General features: G+C 46.2%; 1 protein-coding gene across 10 annotated transcripts in view; it reads left to right on the forward strand.

Annotated features, from left to right (window-relative positions):
- The window catches only part of esrrb (estrogen-related receptor beta), a 38,142-nt gene extending 19,737 nt beyond the window's left edge, over positions 1-18,405 (forward strand). For 9 of the 10 annotated variants that reach the window (XM_044048166.1, XM_044048170.1, XM_044048173.1 and 6 more), the window contains 5 exons: positions 141-266; positions 6,408-6,518; positions 6,823-6,984; positions 15,374-15,643; positions 17,985-18,405. In XM_044048166.1, the coding sequence (XP_043904101.1) occupies positions 141-266; positions 6,408-6,518; positions 6,823-6,984; positions 15,374-15,643; positions 17,985-18,229 (914 nt within the window). In that variant the 3' untranslated portion in view covers positions 18,230-18,405. The remainder of the gene's footprint in view (positions 1-140; positions 267-6,407; positions 6,519-6,822; positions 6,985-15,373; positions 15,644-17,984) is intronic. The other variant, XM_044048167.1, reaches the window with a different exon arrangement.
- Positions 18,406-19,579: the final 1,174 nt, after the last annotated feature.

Genomic DNA, 19,579 nt, shown 5'->3' on the forward strand with positions numbered 1-19,579 from the left:
AATAATGTGTGGGTTAGCAAATGATAGTTAATTATAGGCAAATGCAAATGCCTGGTGATACGCCTTCAGGCCTTGACTGGCTTCCCTAACGTCGCTAACCTGCTTTTCTTCTTCTTCTTCTTCGTCTCCTTCTAACTCAGGTAACATAGAATACAGCTGTCCCGCCACAAACGAGTGTGAGATCACGAAGCGGAGACGCAAATCATGTCAGGCCTGTCGCTTCATGAAATGCCTCAAAGTGGGGATGCTGAAAGAAGGTAAGAAGAGTAAGAACATTTTTTTATTACTCTTGCATCCACCAGATACACATATAGTGAGTGGGGTAGACAAGCACATTTATGCAAAAACAAATCCTCCATTGATCTGATCTGCTCTCGTGAATCCCGCTGTGTTTTATTTCGGGATGCACACAACATGCAGGGAATTCTCGCCCCATTCTCATCCCCTCTGTCCCCTCTCTACCTACACGGCAGTAAATTTGTAGTTGAGCCGGGGACAAAATATGCTGCATAGGTCGAGCTGGCCGTCTGAGTAATAGAAGTGTAACCGTATTCCACCTGGAAAGACTCAGGCCGGGTCTCGGAGCGCACACACACAGTCTCAGCCTCAGCTGTCCTCGGCATATTGATCCACTAAATGTTTTCCGAACATCTCAGCTCTCTTCCTGTGGACAGTTTTTTTTTTTTTTGTTAAAGCCAAGCCAGCAGGGAATTCATTGACAATTAAACATGCATTTGTCTGACTGGGCTCCCTGAGAGCCAAGGCAGGCACCTATCCAGTCTCTTTTATCACATATTGGGTGAATTGGTTCATACCTGACGTTCTCTTGCTTGTTGTTTGCTCCAAAAAAAAGGCCAGACAAATGAATAATGAAAGATTTGTGGCTTGGGGGGGGAGAGAAGTGGCAGTGTTATATTTATTCAAGCCTCCTTTGGGAGCAGCTCAGGGATTCTCAAACACGAGATGTTTCCCTGCTGATGAGTCTGGATGGGGTAGTGTGTGTTTGTTTTGCAAAGTGTTATTGTCTGGTTTGAACGGTGCCAGGTGGAAGCTCTCATGACGAATGAAATTCTGTTAAATCTTACACTTTTAAATTCTACATCAAACTCTGTAGAGAGTGTGTGTGTGTGTGTGTGTGTGTGTGTGTGTGTGTGTGTGTGTATATATATATATATATATATATATATATATATATATATATTTATTCCCCCATTATTCTTCCCATTACTCATCCGATTGGAGAGCGGGATTTATAGATGCATATATATCCAGTTGCCACCTGAAGCCAGAGTCATAGCCAGTATGGATCTCAACGCAGTAACAGAATCCCCCGGACTGACTGCATGCAGCCAGATAAAGCCTCAGTGCCAGAAAGACAGAGTAATCGCATTACTATCTGATGAAAAATTTATGCCAATATATCATCTTGGAGAATAAGAGACTACAAAAATATGTAGCCCCGGCTATAAATGAATGACCGGTGTCAGGTCAGGAGTAAAAAGAGTGTCAAAAACTCAAATATGCAGACTCCGACTAAGCCCGAGGTTCTAATGCACACTTCTGTGTATTCAGCACATTAACAGAATAAGAATGAATACTGGTTGAATTATTATTATTGTACAGGTGCTGATAAAGATTCCTCCCCATTTCTCTCCAAAAATAAAACGACTGGGCCCGACGACTTTAAAGCGTCCGCGGGACGAAATGGAAAAGAAGACACATGGTCTCTGTGTCCGCTGTAAGCTCCACGAAGCCGTCGGCTCAACGCCACGTCCAGGCTCTCGGTTGTTGTGGTGGTCGCCGCTCATGTGACCGAGGTTGCAACTTACTTTCATTACCGCAGAAAGGTCACATTGTATCTCGATGGAAAGTCACCTAATTATAACTCCACAGCAGCAAAGTGCAGTGTTGCCCCTCCCCCCTCAACCAATCAAACACAGCCTTTAAATCCATCAATATCTCTGATATTGGAATGTTAAAATGAAGCGACGTCAGAGGATATTAAAAGTGAGTCATTTTTGTTTCTCTTACAAAAATGTACGAAGGCGTGAGAGGGAAATGGTCCCCGAAGATAAGCTGTCTAATTACAGGAGGACCTGCCCTAAACCCCTGTGTCCAGTCACTGTACTTTCCCTTGACTGTATAAAGGAGGAAGTGATCAATAGAAGAATCAAATGTCAGGGACAACAGGTTTTTCCTCCTGATCAATGGAAACGGATCAGAGCTTAGAGCAAGAGGGGAGACGAGATACTATTGAGAGATTACATTGACATCATTTAGTGGGAGTTGCTCTCTGCACTGGCTTCCTGGCGTCCGCACGGACACCTGCACATACACAAACAAACAGATGTGTATTCTACTTTCCTTAATGTGATGGAGTGGTCAAAAAAAAATCAATACTAAAAATGAGTATTGAATTATCAGTATCATTACCAACAGTGCCTGTGTCTGTTACATTAACAGACAGCTCATCATCATTATTTGTATTTGATTGATTTTTCACCCTTTACCAACTCTTTTTGATCAGCAATGGAAAAAAAACAACATTTATGGTTAAATTATGTAGTTTTTTTCAGACGACAGAGACGTTAATGTCATTGTGTTTGTTCAAATCTAATCTTAATTGAAATTATTTTAGAGTCATTCAAGCACTGTGACAACCCCAGTCTGTGACTGACTAAATCGCTTTCTCCCTTTTTAGCAGAAAATATCACAGTTACTTGTGTGTGATGAGTTTATTGTGTAAGAAAAGTGTATTACTTTACCACATGCCAGTCACAATTTAAAATACTATCCTGTAATACCATAGCAGAACATAAAATGACAATATGGTAGATGAATATGATAAATAGACGCCTGCAGTCGAGCTGTTTCCCGCACACACACACACACACACGGCGCTCACAGTTCCGTGGTGTATTAGGTTTTGACTCCGTCTTGTCAGGTTCTGCGTGTCTGTAACACTGACTGAAGATGATCTGTGTTCCTTTGTCTTCACCGTGCGACGGTGCTTTTGTTTGAAGGTTGAAGAAGTGTCTCACATTATTGTAACATGCCACGGTGACCGTCGCGTACATGTGCCGAACAAAGAGGCAAAGTGTGTGCGTGCCGACGCACAATGCACCTTGTTGTTGCGGAGAGCAACCGCGTCCCACAATAGTCCCGTCACAGTCACATACACACAACATGCACAGAAGCGAGTATGTGAAGAGAGCGTCACTATGGCAGCCCCTGAGGGTCAGCAGGCAGGGATGGGGGGGTGCAAAGGCCTGACAGTTTTTCCGCTCCCCTCGTTCATCACCACTCGTGATTAAAAATGCTGCGACGCACTTACAAGCATGCGAAGCTGGCGACGGTGGGCTCTCTGAAATAGTGCTGATGGCAGTTTAACAGGGGCGGCCTCCTTGAAAGGCAAGGTTCACCATGCTCTTGCCATGTGGCCTTCTGATTTTTCCCAGCTAAAATAGGGTCTGCCTAAGCCCCCCTTGGCATTGCCAACCATCCCAGACATCCTGACACTTTCCCCCATAGAACGACACCCAGAACAGGTGAGCGACTCAAAATAAGGGCCCCTTCCACGTCGCGGCCACACAAAGTGAGTGAAGACAGGCCCTTCTGTAGGAGTGCGCATGGAGGGGGGATTATTATTGTTTTTGGAGAGAAAGAGGAGCCCTTAGGTCAGCTGGCCCCCGGCCCCCACCCCGAGGCCTTGGCTAATCCGTGCACAAATGCCAGCCGCCTTGGCCAAAAGCCCTCTCCCCCAGCACTCTGCTTTGAAGAGGTGATACCCGAGCTCGCCCGCTGCCACCCTCACTACACTGTGTAGTAGGCCATAAAACAGTGAGACGGCTTTGGATGAAATGGTACTCGACTCTCCGCGCGTTTATAACACACCTTGTTGTTTACTCTGGATGAAACACAACAACACTGCTCAGTTAGAGCTTCACTGTTCACCAAACTTGACACATGAACCTCACAAAGCCCCACCACGAGTGGATGAATCCCTCTCGCTTCTCTTAATCACTCTCTTTTCCTCTCCGCTTGTGTCTGGCCCTGTCGGACAGTCAAATGAGAGACAGGTTAGAGCCAAGTTTAATTCCTGTCAGCATCTGTTAATTATGGCCTGGACTGTAATAATTAAAAGAGGCACCCGTCCACCTTGATCGGTGGCTTTACACCGGCTGACGCAGGCCACATGACTGCACCTAGCAGAGAGGGGATCATGGAGGGCAGAGGCACCAGGGGCAACCACCTGGCAGGGACCGAGTTCACTGGGAGAAAGTGTAAGAAGCGGTGACATCAGGTTGGACTGTGGGAAGAATGTTTTCCATGCTGACAGTGGTAACAGCAGCGTCTCAGCCGCACTGACAGGTTCTTAAGCTCTTAACCCTGAGCCGCACGTGCAGTGAACACTGTTCTCATAACAGGGAAAATATTTAGTGTGTGTGTGTGTGTGTATGTAAAGTACAGGTAGTTGCCATGAGATGATTCCCCTGCGCTTTCTGGGAAGGATGGGGCTCTGTTGGGAATTGGGGGTAATTAGGTTAGTGGGTTGTCAGGATCAGGAAATTGAAAGACAATCCTAATCAGATTTATGTTTCTGGGGAATCAAATAATTTATATAAGTAGACAAAATCTCTATTGTACATTTTTATGATAATACAGTTTAGCAGACTTCCCGCGATGAGCAGTGGGCGTTATTTTGAAGCTTATTTTGCGTGAACAGTTAAAAACCGCTGCCAGATTTTGAGCCACGTCATCTGATTTGACTGAGTCACCTCCAGTCACACACGTGCGGGACGCAGCCGGACTCATCTCCTCTCCAGGAGCACTTGCTGATGGACAAATTGTATTAGGCTCATTTGCAGTGGCCGTACATTGCCCGGCTTTGACACTGTCCTCCCTGTTATAAAGTGATGAAATCATCAAGGAAGTGCTCTGCCCGCCGGTGCCGCTCCCTCAGAGGACGTGGGAGGCTGACAAATTAACTCCTCCTCCACCACCACGAGCATCTCATCGAACCTTTTCTCCTCCACCCTTTAGTATTAAATTTGTTTGAAGGAAGGTGCGGGGTGGAGGGAGGGGGGTTACATTATGCATACAAGGTAAATTGAAGGGGGCTCTCCCTCTTGACAGGATTAAGATATCAGGGATATTTAGGCTACACTGACACACCGGTCCAGACACAGAGGGAAGACAGGATATAAATGTTTGCATACAATTACATTAAATAACCAAATACCTGCCCGGGTGGTATCAAATAAATACAACGCCGGTGTAGATGAAATATTTTAACTATGTTGAAAATTAATAGAATAGAAAAGACAAATCCAAATGGAAACGCCCTTATCAAATAATGAGATAATAAATAACTTATGTTATGATGAGGCCGCCTTGACATTTACAGTATCAGTGTGAAACCTGGCCCCCTAGGTGTGGCCGGGGGTGATAAGGCCTCAGTGCTACTCCGGTGAGAGAGGGGTGAAATAAGGGTCTTTTATGGGGGGAAAGCAATACCTAGTTATCTGTGCGCTGTGTGACAGTGGGGCGCCCTGTGCTCTGTGTGTGTGTGTGTGTCTTTGTTTGTAGGCTGGCTAAGTTTTCTTTGCTGATGAGCACACGCTCACCTGAGCTCCTTCTCTACAACAACACGCACACGCACACGGGCAAAGAAGCATGTAGCTGGCAGCTAATTAGTATGCGGTCTGCCTCAACCCAAAAGCTAAATAATTAGAAGGCCAGTCTGTGAGATCATTGACCCTGCGTTAAATATTCATATGTTTAGACCTGCTCTGGGCTCAGCTGTGTCACAGTAGACCAGCCAGGCATGGACCACATATGGGAAGGCACCGTGTCTCTGACACATTCGCACCACGGAATGCACGCACATACACTCACTTCTGCACCAACTCAGTCTTTTTTTTTAACCATGCTTGGATACAAGTAGTGCTGAATAATGAATCATTTTCCAAACCAAAATCACATTTTTAAACAATCCAGCGAGCAAATCGCAAAAAAAAGTCCCTTAAATTTCTCATCCTCACAATTGAATGTGTTTTTTTTGTCTATTACATATTGAACATTAAGCTCAACCTTTCAATATCTGTTGATATTAAAGTGTAAAGTGGCCACAAGATATTTTCCCCCAATCATTCAGAACTTCATATGAGCTAGAGACCACTCATGGAGGTTTGCTTTTGCATATTGTTGTGTTTTTAACTCCTGCAAAAATCTATAACTGTCTACATCTCCAACTATATATATATATATATATATATATATATATATATATATATATATATATATGTATATATATGCATATATTTTAATCCCTTTGATGTATGAGATGTTCCCTTAGAAACCTTGCTCTCGCTTCAGTCTGTGTCCTCTTGTCGTCTCCACTGCAGGGGTTCGCCTGGACCGCGTGCGAGGGGGTCGACAGAAGTACAAGCGGAGGTTGGACACGGAAAACAACCCGTACCTGGGCTTGACGCTCCCTCCCCCCACCAAAAAGCCTCGTGAGTACTGCTCCGTCGTTAGCCCGCTGTCTCCTCCTTCCTGAGACAACAAAGACAAGATTCTAGGCCAGACTCTGCGTCTGTCCCGTGCGAGGACAGTTGAGAGGGCATTGGTCAGAAATATAGGCCGGGAATTATTCTGGTCAGAGCTGTATTATGATGGAAGTTTTGCAGCTTATGACCGATATTAAACAAGAATACCGGTGTCTCACATTTTCCGTCCTTTTTGTTTTGCATAATGAGAAAAAGACTGAGGTAAATCATTTCATCTTTGACGCGTGCCTCTGTCCTCGTCCGTCCTCAGTCACAAAGATTGTCTCTCACTTGTTGGTGGCGGAGCCGGAGAAGATCTACGCCATGCCCGACCCCACCATGCCCGAGAGCGACATCAAGGCCCTGACCACGCTGTGCGACCTGGCGGACCGCGAGCTGGTGGTCATCATCGGCTGGGCGAAGCACATCCCAGGTATATAGAGCAATTATTTTCCTCACATCAGTCGAGGTGTTTTGATCCCTGTTTTTCTTACGTTTCTTTATCTGTCTCTCTCACGCGCACGCGCACGTGCACACACACACTCGATGATAATTAATGACAGCAGCTCATACAGCCTCGGGCTGTCTGGAGGGCGGAGATGGTGCAAAATGGACATAGTTGTGCAGGAACAAATCAATAGAGTGGATTCTAAAAAAGACCTGCATAGAATGGAGAGGTGGAAATGCCAATGTATTGTGTGCTGTAATCACCAGGGAGATTTAGAGCAAAGTTGGGGACCTGCCCACTCAAACAAGACATCATATCATACACACACACACACACACCTACCCTTTGAATTATTGATGGACATAATTATGTTTCGTCCTCACCCCATAGACATTCTGATAAACGAGGTGTTAGGTTATGAAAAGCTGTTGAATTAAGGATGCAGTGCCTTGTGTCAGCACAGATTTTTGCCTCCTTCACGAGTCTCCCCCCCCCCATCTCTGATTTTTTGACAGAGAACACATTGTTTAGCCGCTCCTTCTTCTGCAACCGAGGCAGATTCTCCTTGATCTCAGGCCTGACCCCCATAACTCTATAACATTACAGTGCTGTAGGGCGTAAACGGCGTAACAAACTAAATGAATGCGTCCCTCAGCGGCACCTTCCGCAACCTCTGCTTCTCATCAGCATAAGTTGGAGCGGGACAGACAGCTGTCAGCATGCAGGAAATGTGCAACATCACTGCAGCTCTGATACACAAAAACACACACTACAACAAGTGCGAGCGTCCTTCATCACGTCGATCGTCATATCAATTCATTTCATCGACAAATTTCAATTCCCATTCGTGCATTGATCAGAGTAGAGAGGAGGTGGACTCCGGCTGACCTCGGGCAGGTGCATTTTGTTCTGAAAAGGTATTAGACTCCTTCTCAGAAGGAGACGTATTAATCAGGTACAGATCTGATAGTAAGGAGATTAGAGGTGGATATGCTGCCAGCCTCTGGCTTCAGCCGTGGCCCCTTACGAGTCTAAACTGTTTGGATCGCTCCTCGCCTGCCTCTGCGTGGTCAGCAGGCTGAGAGTTTAACCAAGGAGCTTACTTAGGATTGGATCACCACTGACCCGATAACACACTCTCCCAAAAATGACAGCGGGGAATGCAGCACATGCTCTAAACCTGCAGCATTCCCATGCTGGCTGCTGACTGTAGACTCTGCCATGGTGGCATCACTCAAACACACACACACACACACACACACACACACACACACATATACACATATACACAGACATGCAAATGCAATAACAAAAATATCTGAAAAGTCATTTTTCTCATTTACCGTTGATTTAGTGCATTTTTCTACACTTTAAAAAGTTTGAACTTGTATCCCAGAATGCATCATCATTTTGGTGTGTGTGTGTGTGTGTGTGCGTGTGTGTTTGTGTGTGCACACCAACCCGGATTGTATGTGTCATAGTGCTGAAGCACTGTTAATCGGATTATACTAACACGTATTGTACAGTGGATAGATTTGTAATGTAAATGGGATTTGCCCGGCAGATTGCGGCACAGGACAAGTCATTCCAAACGCGTCGATAATGCTCAGTATAACCCAAAACCCGAGTCGGTTACACAGTGGTTGTGCTGCAGCACCTATAAGATGTTGGAATTGAAGCTGATTATACTGATCCTGCCTGTGTTTTTAAACGTGTTCCCCTACAATCACACATATTATTTTTAGCTCTGAAAGACAGAATAAAGACCTTCACTTCAGAGAGAGAGTGTTTGGTTGGAGTCGGTCCCTTTGGTGGCGTCTGTATTAGGACACTGAGTTTCCTCTGGCCATGAAATGGCTGCATAATTGAGTTGTACATGGCTGAACCTGATCAGAGACGGTTCACTGGTTGAGCGAGAGACTCTGTGCACTTACACTCCATGCACCGACGGTACCCCAGGGCGGCCTACCACGCTCCGCTCCTACCATATTTCTCCCTCCGTCGCCTCCAGGACAAGACAGAAATGAGGGTATAAAAGTGATGATTGCATTCTGATAGATTTTTTGCGGCCTTGGGGCGAAGGAATTAAAAAGATTAACAGTTCATTATGAAGTCGACCACATTGATTAGGGCCATTGACAGATGGGCCAGTGACTTAAGTCCAAACGTAACAATTTAAATGTCATGAAAACTGGCACTTACCTTCTCCCGATTGATTTTTAAATTCCCCCGCTTTCTATGCTAACATTTAAAAACGCGTTTCAAAGTGCTGTAATGTGGACGAGAGTGGCACTCTTGAGTTTTAATTGGAGGGTGAAAGGAGGACATCAAAGAAAGCGCTGTCATTAGCATATCATTGCCTTTCAATGTCAACTTTGTCATCTTTAGCATACCATGAAAGGTCAGTGTGCATACGTCAAGTGTTTCGTGGTGGCGTTTTTTTCCCCCAGTGATCCAGCTCAGCTGCACTTGTTACTGTAGTTTAACGAGGTAGATCTTGAAGTCTTTTCCTATCCTTGCCCTCGTCCACAATTTGCCTTTGATTCATTGGTAATCGCTGCCGAGCGTTTCAGACGCCAGCGTCGCCGCTCCAAATAGCACCGTGTGAGCGGAGTGGAGTGCGGCTGTTGCCGTGGGGAGCAGGGTCATTAGGAGCATTGGTAGGGGGGATGCTGACAGATGGCTTGTTGCTCCTAAGGTGCTAACAACCTTTGACACACATAGCAGGGCCGTGTCCACCCCTGTGGCCCCCTTCCATCACATAAAGCTGCGTTTCACTCTGTCCAAGAGGTTTAGAGATGGACTATAAGTATACTGACGGCTCCAGTGCACTCGAGCCCGTTCACCGCCTTGACACTGATGCGTTGGTCAGGGGTGACGAGGTACTTGTGTGACCCCTGTGACCCCCCTATGCCACCCCCCCGCCCCACATCCCATTCCACCCGCAGTGGGAATGTCATGTGTTCATATGTAAAAACTGCTATGCATGCTGTGTATTCAAGAGGTGCTTGTTATTTCGTGTCGGTTAGCTTCCATCCCAGCTTCCCAGGCCCAAATGTTTTCATGTGGGAATTCTCTGAAGGGTGAGGGGCCAAGCAAACATTGACACTCTGCCTCTGCTGCTGCTGCTGCTGCTGCTGCTGCTCTTACACAATAAAACATATTTTTGTTTTGGCATGTCACCACTAGAATGTAAAATACACACACTAACACTCCATCTTTAGCTTGTAATGTTAAGAGATTAATTTCCTCCAGAGTTGTGTGTTCCGATGTCCTTTTCCGTGTTCCATTTTCCGTATTTATATTCGCGGCAGATTAATCTAATGAAACAGGATCGCTTGCATTGTTCTATTTGTTATTGGCGGTTTGGGAATATTCATCATGCTTCACGTTATTGGATTCCAGCTCATCAGCGCAGCGCTTGACAGACAGCCGCCTGTCGTGTTAGTTGTTAGCAAGGAGGCAACGATGTTAAAAGGAGATCGCAGCCCTTGTATGTTGTCGTGTTTGTGTCAGCTCAGCCCTCCGCCGTAATCACCCGCCCACCCATCAGCCCTCCCTCCTCCAGCCCCCTCCGGGCTCCTGTTTTCTCTTTGCCATTAAATTGTGAAATCTACTTACTGTGTTGCCAGCTTGATCCCACTCAAGCTGCGTAATCTCCTTGTAATAGAGTGTGAATACTGCCCAGCAATAAATCAGCACCTCATCAGTGCACTATATTAAATATAGACACCAACAGACAGCTCTTAGTATATTCAATTTACCCTCTGACGTAGGCTTCAGCACAGAAGATAAAGATAGATTGAACAATCAGGTGGATGCTGAGGCCTGGACTTGGAGAAGGAGAGCAGGAGGAAAAGTGGGGAAAAGCTGCAGGGAGATTGAGGCGTGGGGGGGGCGTATCGCAGGCAGACAGACAGGCGGTCGGGGGGCGGGACTGTGCAGGGCCAGGAATGGGACAGAGTGTGTGTTAGCAACATTTACATGTTTGGAAAGCAGTATCCAGAAGTATAAACTTATATATATGTATTATTATAATAATATTATTAATAATAATAATAATGATAATAATAATAATAATAATAATAATAATGATGTAATTTCAGTCTATTTTTCAATTGCTCCACGTCTGTGTAAAATGTGTCATAAATACATCTATAGAATAATTCATATTGTGATTATTAGAGCTCTACTGAAATAACATGTGTCGGAATATAAATTTGCATCTGTCAGAAAAATCGTTCAGCCCTACTATGTAGAATATTTGATATAGATAGTTATGTAGGGAAATCTTCCACGCGATGTGCCTCAGCACTAAGTGACCGTCCCTCATTAGGCGATGGTGCCTCGACGGCAGTGGAGATAAATTATGTGTAATTATGGCGATGATTAAAGCCCGATTCGTTGCGGCCTTTGTGGCACGTAACAGTCAGCGTCGGGCAGTGGGACCCTGGGGACGCTTAAAGACTCCCCGGCTGCGGTCAAGAGGTCACGGCTCCCAGATTAAAAACAAGGGGATTACTGTATCGGATGCTCTTCAACGTAATAATGTTCACAGGCGTCTGGTCAAATGGCCCGTACTCCCCCAGCTACTTACAGTGGGATAATGGGCTGGTTATCGGGTTGAAAGAAGCTAGATCGATGTCTCGCCGTGAAAGTGAGCAGCGACGCTGAAAAGATGAATTAAAATGATGAAACCGTCGTGTCATTAAATCTGCATCCAAGTAGCAAACTGGAGCTGTTTGTGTTTGTACGCGGCCGGACTTCAGGTCAAATTATTTATGTCAAGCACAGCAATTTATGACCGAGCGCCTATCGATTGGGTCCTCCTGGTGCTGTCATGTAAATTCAAGAAGAATCATAGTCGGCAGCTGCAAACCACACACACACACAAGCACAAACAAGCCTGTGCGCACACACACACACACACACACACACACACGTCTTTATGAAGCTGCTCTAAATTGCCGTTCATTCCTGTAACCGGTTGTTATTATTATTATTATTATTATTCTGTTGTGTGTCATTCAGTCACATGAGTGGTATCTGTATAAATCAAGAGTGCATACTTTTTGTTGTTGTTGTATGTGAAATGAAAAGAAGCTTTGATATAAGATGGGCTTATGGCAGCATGATCCCTCACTTCAGTTTGAGGTAGAAAGAAAAAAAAAAGAAAAACCCTGACGTGCTGAACCTCTGGGGTCCTGTTAGGACCAGTTTTACTCCAACTAGAGCCCGGAGAGCACTTGACTTGGCTGAGGTGAGATTGCCTCTGGGCAGAAGTCTTCAGGGCCTGCTTGTCCTTCTGATAGCCGGCCATGATAGATCAGCCTCTGTCCAGGCAGAATTACTCTCTTTCCTCTTTCTATCTCTCCCTTCCTTTTCCCCTCATTCTCCAGGCCCCTTTTGCTCCCTTTCTCTTATCTTTCTCCTCTGCCCCATATCTTCTCCTCTCTTTTATCCTCCCATTTCTCTCTCTCTCTCTCTCTCTCTCTCTCTTCCCTGCAATTTTCCCCCTCCGCTCTCCCTCACCTCCCTCCCTCCCTCTGTCTGCTCTGTTGTCTGATTGAGGCTGAGTTACGAGGGGGCTGCAGCTGGAGGGGGGCCACCGTGCCTCGTAATTACATCTCTTTTTATTACCCGTGCTAATGGCCCTCGGGGAGAGGGAAACAATAATAAATTAATAGAATATGAACTCTAGCTCAACAGAAAATCTCCAGCATTTCATTTTGGACCATCCTGTGCTCTGGCAGATGAAACGGTGTGCTGATTAATCTCTACAAGCGGTTTGAAGCAGCCGTCTGTGGGTTTGGGCTGCCCCCTCCTGCCAACAGCCCAGGGCCTTTGGGAAGATAAAGGAAGAGATGATGGTTTTGGCCTCTGTTGTTGGTCTTCACTGGTCTTGTTTTCACCCTTTGAGCGATGAATGATGGTGTGCTGATGCAGTGAAGTGGTCAGCTCGTCCCCCGGTTTTCCTCTGTCATCTTTATTTATTTTCCTCCCGCTGTCTGGATCGCACAGATACTCCAGTAATTCGCTTGTGGTGTGAATTTGGAAAATTAGAAATCCTTTAAGAAATCGATCCTATGTAAGTGAGCAAATACAAACACTTTGTTATTACCTCTGTATTCCTGCTACGAGACTTTTAGATGTCCGCCGGTGCACTCAGCAGTGGAGTGGAAAAAGCCCTTCAAGTGCGCAGACAGGCCTGTCTGATTTGGTCAATATTGTGTCATGTTTGGTCAAACCCCGCCAAGGCAGCGGGCTGGAAATGAAGATGTAAATATTGATATTTCATTAGACGGAAATCACCCACTCCGACGGCACTTAACCGGGCCACCTTCAGAGTGTGGCGGCCGGAGCGCCGCGTGACCTGCAGAGTCGGGAAGTCACTTCATTACTCGATTAAATTGAGTGGAAAAAGGCGAGGCGACGACACGGGATCCCATTTGGAGCGATAATTTAGGCCCTGAAGAGAGGGGATGGAGCAGGGAGGGGGGAAAACACTACCTCTCCATCTCACAACACTGGATTAAATTCAAGGACTTTTAGCGTCAAAGGTAATTGTAGGCTGCTGGGCTGCATGTGTGCATATGGCTGAGAGGTGTCTGCTGTCTCGGAGCAGCTCAGAAAGCCTCTCCAGCAAATCCCCGAAAAACGGCCTTCACACGGGCTGTCACATTGGGAGCCACGCTTTAGTTCCGCTTCAGTCCGCCTTGGCATTAAAAGGCTTGACAAATCCTTACCTGTGATTGTGATGCCAACCTGATGCGGCAATCAAGGCCGCGTACGCTTGCATGACAATTTCCCTCCGGCCAGTCCACATTCTGTCCAACTTAATGGCCACGTATGCAGACAAGGAAATCACACGAGGGAAGATTTTAAGGTGCCGCCTGGGTACGTGTAATGGGCGCAGGCCTTTACAAAAATATGGTTTATTGCCTCGGCTGATAATAGTTCCGTGTTTTGAGTGCTTTTTTTCGGCAGTTTGCTTTGTTGGGTCTAATTTGGACTCTTCAAACCTTCTCTGACCAGTCCAGTCAGGCACCACCGGCACCTTTCTGTTAGCACTCTATTCTACGAACTATTGATTCCCCTTCAAAATGTGAAGGCCCTCACATTCTGATCACAATCTGTTAATTAATGTATCCTGCAGCTCTTCCCCTGCAGTGGTCATCACCACGATAAGAGTAATTGAACACTCAGGTACCACTCTCACTGGCACTTCCCTCTCTCTCTCTCTCTCTCTTGCACTGTCCGGCTTCTTTTTAACTTTCTCTCACGCCTCCTCATCATGCCTGTCTCAGTGTGTGTGTGTGTGTGTGTGTGTGTGTGTGTGTGTGTGTGTGTGTGTGTGTGTGTGTGTGTGTCCTGGCAGAGCGAGATAAACATCAGGCTGGTGGCTGCCTGCACCACCAATGAGATCATTTATGTTTTGAAAGAAAACACGGGGGCGCATAAGTGTCTGCGGCGAGTGGCCCGCTCAATACTGCCACTGTTTCGGCCTCTTAATCACACAGTGGCAAAAAAAAAAAAGTCTAATATGCTGGAGGGGCCAACCGTGCTGTGGGAGGGGGGTTGGGGGGTGGCAAAGATGAAGGTGTGGAGGCTGTGTGAGGTTTGTTCATGCAGGTTATTGACAGCTGAAGGGTTAGTACAAAGCGCAAAAGGTATGACATCGCTATCTGTCCATCTCTCTCCTTTTGCTTCTCCCCTCTTTAATTTGTTCAAGGTTTCCCCCAACTCGTCTTTGGGGACATCTAGCGGTTTTGTTTCATTTGATGTTCTATTTCGAGCGTGGTGTCGAAAAGGGGGATGTGACCCCGGGTTGAAGCAGACCATGTGAACCCAGCGCCCTCTGCCTGTGTGTGTGTGTGTGTGTGTGCGTGCGAGTGTCTATACACTTGTTTGTGTTGTGGTTGACACATGTGTAACATACAGGCGTAAATATAGGCGTATACACGTCTGTTTGATGTGCAGGTCTGTGTGTGTGTGTGTATGACCCCTCATCACCACATGCCGCTACACAGTGCATGTCATGTCCTCAACCCCTCCAATGAGAATGTGTCCCGGTGCTAATCCCCCCCCCCCCATCACACCAATAGAAGTGTGACAGGATACAAGGGTGGGGGGGCGAGGGGGGTGTAACCACATGGCTTTGTGTATCCCAGACCTTTGCACCGATTTACTGTCCTCACTCTCAATAAAGCCCACTCAAGTGCTGTGACACGGGCTTCAAAGGGAGCCTTCCTCTGTGAATGTAAAGTTAAACACCGCACACTCACTGACGTGTGTGTGTGTGTGTTAAATGCCGTTTGTTTTTACGTTTTCATGGTAAATGAATGTATTTCCACGTCTCCACTTGTCCTCCCAGGCTTCTCCACTCTCACACTGGGCGACCAGATGAGTCTACTGCAGAGCGCCTGGATGGAGATCCTCATCCTCAGCATCGTGTTCCGCTCGCTGCCGTACGAGGACGAGCTGGTGTACGCCGAGGACTACATCATGGACGAGGAGCACTCGCGGCTGACGGGCCTGCTCGACCTCTACGTGTCCATCCTGCAGCTGGTGCGCAAGTACAAGAAGCTCAAAGTGGAGAAGGAGGAGTTTGTCACCCTCAAGGCCATCGCGCTCGCCAACTCAGGTGGGCGGCGCGTTCAAGCGCACACACACACACACGATACAGAATATGAACTCCATGCTATTAATATTAAGAACAGGAAATGTCAATTCACACTATAATGTAGCAAAACTCTCGGTATACATCCAAATAAATATAGTTTTTTATTTCACTTTAGGACTTTCTCTGTGTAACCTTTAGTTTGGAGCATGAGATGGAGAGAAGATAAGGGCAGTGTATGGCAGCAGGGGGGGTGCGGTGGGGGGGGTTCTGGCTTGCTTGCTTTTTTTTAATTGAACACCTTCCATGTTGTGGTATTTCTCCAGCGCTGCATCCCTCCTCTCTTTCTCTATCTCCATAACAGTAGCTGCGGGGCACAGCAGCCACGGGAGATAAATTTAGCATTTCATTAGGAGCACAGGGGCCTGTCAATAAAATGTGTTAAGTCGAATGGAATGAGTACCAGGGAGTGATGGGCCTCGTTTGTTCCAATGCGCAAGGCGGCGCGCCGCTATTGACAGGGCCTCCTTTTGAGCACCCAGGACCCGTCCCCGCACTCTGATCAATGCACGCCTGGGTCAACGGGCTGCTCTCCCTTGTTTTTGTCCGAGGCTGAAAAATGAAAATGCTGATGGTGGGGCTTTGCTTTCAGACAACAACAGCTCTGGTGAGGGAGGGAGGAGAAGAGATGAGGGTCGAGGAGAGAAGAGGAGGAGGGTGTCCGGAACGTTAGAACAAGGTCTCTCGGAGATCACTCTCCCGGGAGCCCCTCTGTCTGACAGCTGTGAAAATTCATAGCGATTGATTTTGTAATTAGCAGTTTATCAATCGGATCGACATGGGCTCACTGATGGATTGCGAGGAAATTGTTTCTTCAGAGTTGTTTTTTTAAGTCTGCCCCTCCTCCAAGGACTACAAGCGCGCGTCGCTCTCCGTGGCCTGCCTTCTTTTCCCCTCCCATCTGTTAAGATGTCTCTGTCTCCCTCTTTTTATTTCCCCCTCCTTCCTCCCTGTCGTCATCGTCGTGAAACATTCCATTATGGCGGCGCTCAAATCAGTTTTATCGCTAAACTTGTACGCAACAAAATCTGTGTTTTTTTGTTTTTTATTATTATTATAAGAAACGGATCTTGTTAGGATCTTGTGAATCCAGCCTCCATGAAATGAACAAGAGATAATTATGTCACACTACATCCTCATATCTGAGTTTTTCCTTCCTTTTGTTCTTTTCTATCCTCCTCCTTCACCTCCCCTCCCCTCCCCTCCCCTCCCACATTCACTTTACAAAACGACCTACTTCATTTTACCACTGTGGATTTGAAAACCGTCAGGGTGAGAAATGTCTCAAGGTCTTGGGAATACAGTTGTTCCAGTCAATGAATTTGGGGCGAAGTCTGAAATCTGTTTTGCTCTTTTATTGTCCCGCGTGGTAAAATATGCACCGACCAAGGTGAGTTTAGTCAGGCAGCCAATGACATGCTACCTCTGGAGTGCGAGGCACCGGTTAACCAGTGTGACAAAAAGCGCAACCTCCGCCGGACCGACTCCTGAGAGACGGAAAACAGAGGCAGGGAGTTAAAACAAGAACGAAAGTGAGAGTGCTGGAACATGATGTACAGACGGATCAGTCAGGAAAATGTGGGGAAACATTATAGAAGCAGGAAGGCTGAAATTGTAGACTGATCAAATACTGGCCAGGAGATGTGAAAATAATCTCAAAAGAATACCGTAAATAACTGTCAAAATTCACATTTTTTTACATCTATATTAACACAACTGAATTTAGGATGTTAGTATTTGTTTTGTCTTTGCACGTGATGGTCAGACGTGTTGCATTGTTCCTCTTACAGCCTCCAGTCGTCTAATGGAGCCCTGCCTTTTGTTTTTTCTCCGTCTGTCCTTTGGAACACAGAGGTGTTAAATGTGTACTTACTCAGCAGAGATTGGGTCCTATTCATGCCATTGTTACGGGAGGATAACATTGATTTTCAGTCTCCCCGGTCAGGGGCCACATGAATATCCGGCCCAGTCCACCAAAGAATAAATATATAAATAAATAAAGTAAAGCAGATGTTGCCTTTTTATGATCTATTCTTTATCTTGTCAGGGCGTGAGTTATATTTATAATGTGCTCCATACGTAGCTGCTACTGACAGAGCAGTAAAGATCAATCACGAGATTTAATTTTGTTTTAGAAAAATCCATTTCCCATCACTCCTGTTATATTACCACTGTCTCAAAGTACAAACTACATTTCTTACAAGTTGCTGCTGCTGCTGCTTCTTTTTATTTATTTATTTTTTTCTTTTCAAATTTGAAAACCCATAAATCTTCACGCCTGCATCCTCTTGTGTCCCTCCTCCAGACTCCATGCACATAGAGGACATGGAGGCGGTCCAGAAGCTCCAGGACGCCCTGCACGAGGCCCTGCAGGACTACGAGAGCAGCCAGCACCAGGAGGACCCGCGGCGGGCGGGCAAGCTGCTCATGACGCTGCCCCTGCTGAGGCAGACGGCCACCAAGGCGGTGCAGCACTTTTACAGCATCAAGGTGCAGGGCAAGGTCCCCATGCACAAACTCTTCCTGGAGATGCTGGAGGCCAAAGTGTGATTGCGGCGCGGCTGATCGGCCACGGCGATAGATGAGGGCTGCGTTAGCGATACAGAAAGTGACTTGAACCAAGGCTGTGGGGACTCAGGAGACTGCACCCCAACACTGACTGTACTAGACTGAACTCTCTCACTCCCCCTCCTGGAAACCTGGGGCGGTAATAAAAAAAAAACGAATTAAAAAAAAAAAGAGCAAATGCAAAACGTGGGTATTAGTATAAATATAAAAATGATGCAGATTAATTTAAAATATATAAGAAATAATATGTACAGTAATAATTTTTTTTTGGTTTTTGTTTTAATTGTCATTGCTCCTGCTGTATATAAAGAAAGGACCCCTCCAAATTAGTAGTTGCCAGTTCTTGATTTTTTTTGATTTTGTGTTCTGAAAACAGAGTTGTCGGCAACGACAGACAGACTCGCTCATCTCATAGTTGTGTTTTTGCCTGGACTCGACCAGGACATGTATATATTTATCATTGGAAGGCTGAGTGTACAGTTTAACGTCTGGTGAACTCGGTGGCCAATTTCTCTTCTTCTCTTCCTGGGGGAGTGAACTAAAATTTGTTTTCCTTAATGTGAACTCTTTAAAATGTCCTTGGATATACCTCTCCAGAGCAGTAAGCCGTGTGTTTTTTTTTGTGGATCTTTCTCAGAGTGGAAGACTTACTGGTCCCGTGTTAAACTAAACTAGCGTAGGCAGGTACAATAATCACTCGTCTTATTCTGTAGTAACTCAGCAATAAAGAGGTGGGGGTGGGGGGTGGGCGGGAGCTGTTGGGAAGCTGGGCTTACCATCCTATCTTACATGTGCTTTTCACTGCTGCTGTTGCTAAAAAAAACAAAACAAAAAAAACAACAAGATTATGCCTGTATATTTCACAACCACCTGTGGGATTCACCCGCTGCACCACTGCTGCCCATCACTCTGTTTCCTCCTCTCCTGTAGAGGTTTGTGTCATTGCTGTTTATGCAACCCGCTCCAAATTTGGTCACCGCCGAGAATGCGTCTTGGCATTCGCACAGCTGACCTGATCTGGGTCATGTGAAAGATGATCAGCGGTGGTTTGGTGCATCAAAGGATTTATGCCGAGTGGCACAAGTCCAGGAGATTTCACGTTCAAACAATCAGAGGTCCACATGTCAGCCGCTCTATTTTGGGCTCTTTTAAGCCTGCGGTCGAGTCATCCCTGCACACGGGGAGCAAGGTGCCCAGCATCTGCTCTCACCATTTTAGACACCTCCCTGCTTTTAATAGCCGTGCCTGCATTTAGAGATGCTTCAGCCAAAACGGAGGTAAATGGCAGGTGGAGTGGCGCTACTTCACACTGGGTTTTATTTTTAACCCAGC

This window comes from Solea senegalensis, linkage group LG16 (genome assembly GCF_019176455.1).
Source record: "Solea senegalensis isolate Sse05_10M linkage group LG16, IFAPA_SoseM_1, whole genome shotgun sequence".
NCBI classification, from domain to species: Eukaryota; Metazoa; Chordata; class Actinopteri; order Pleuronectiformes; family Soleidae; genus Solea; species Solea senegalensis.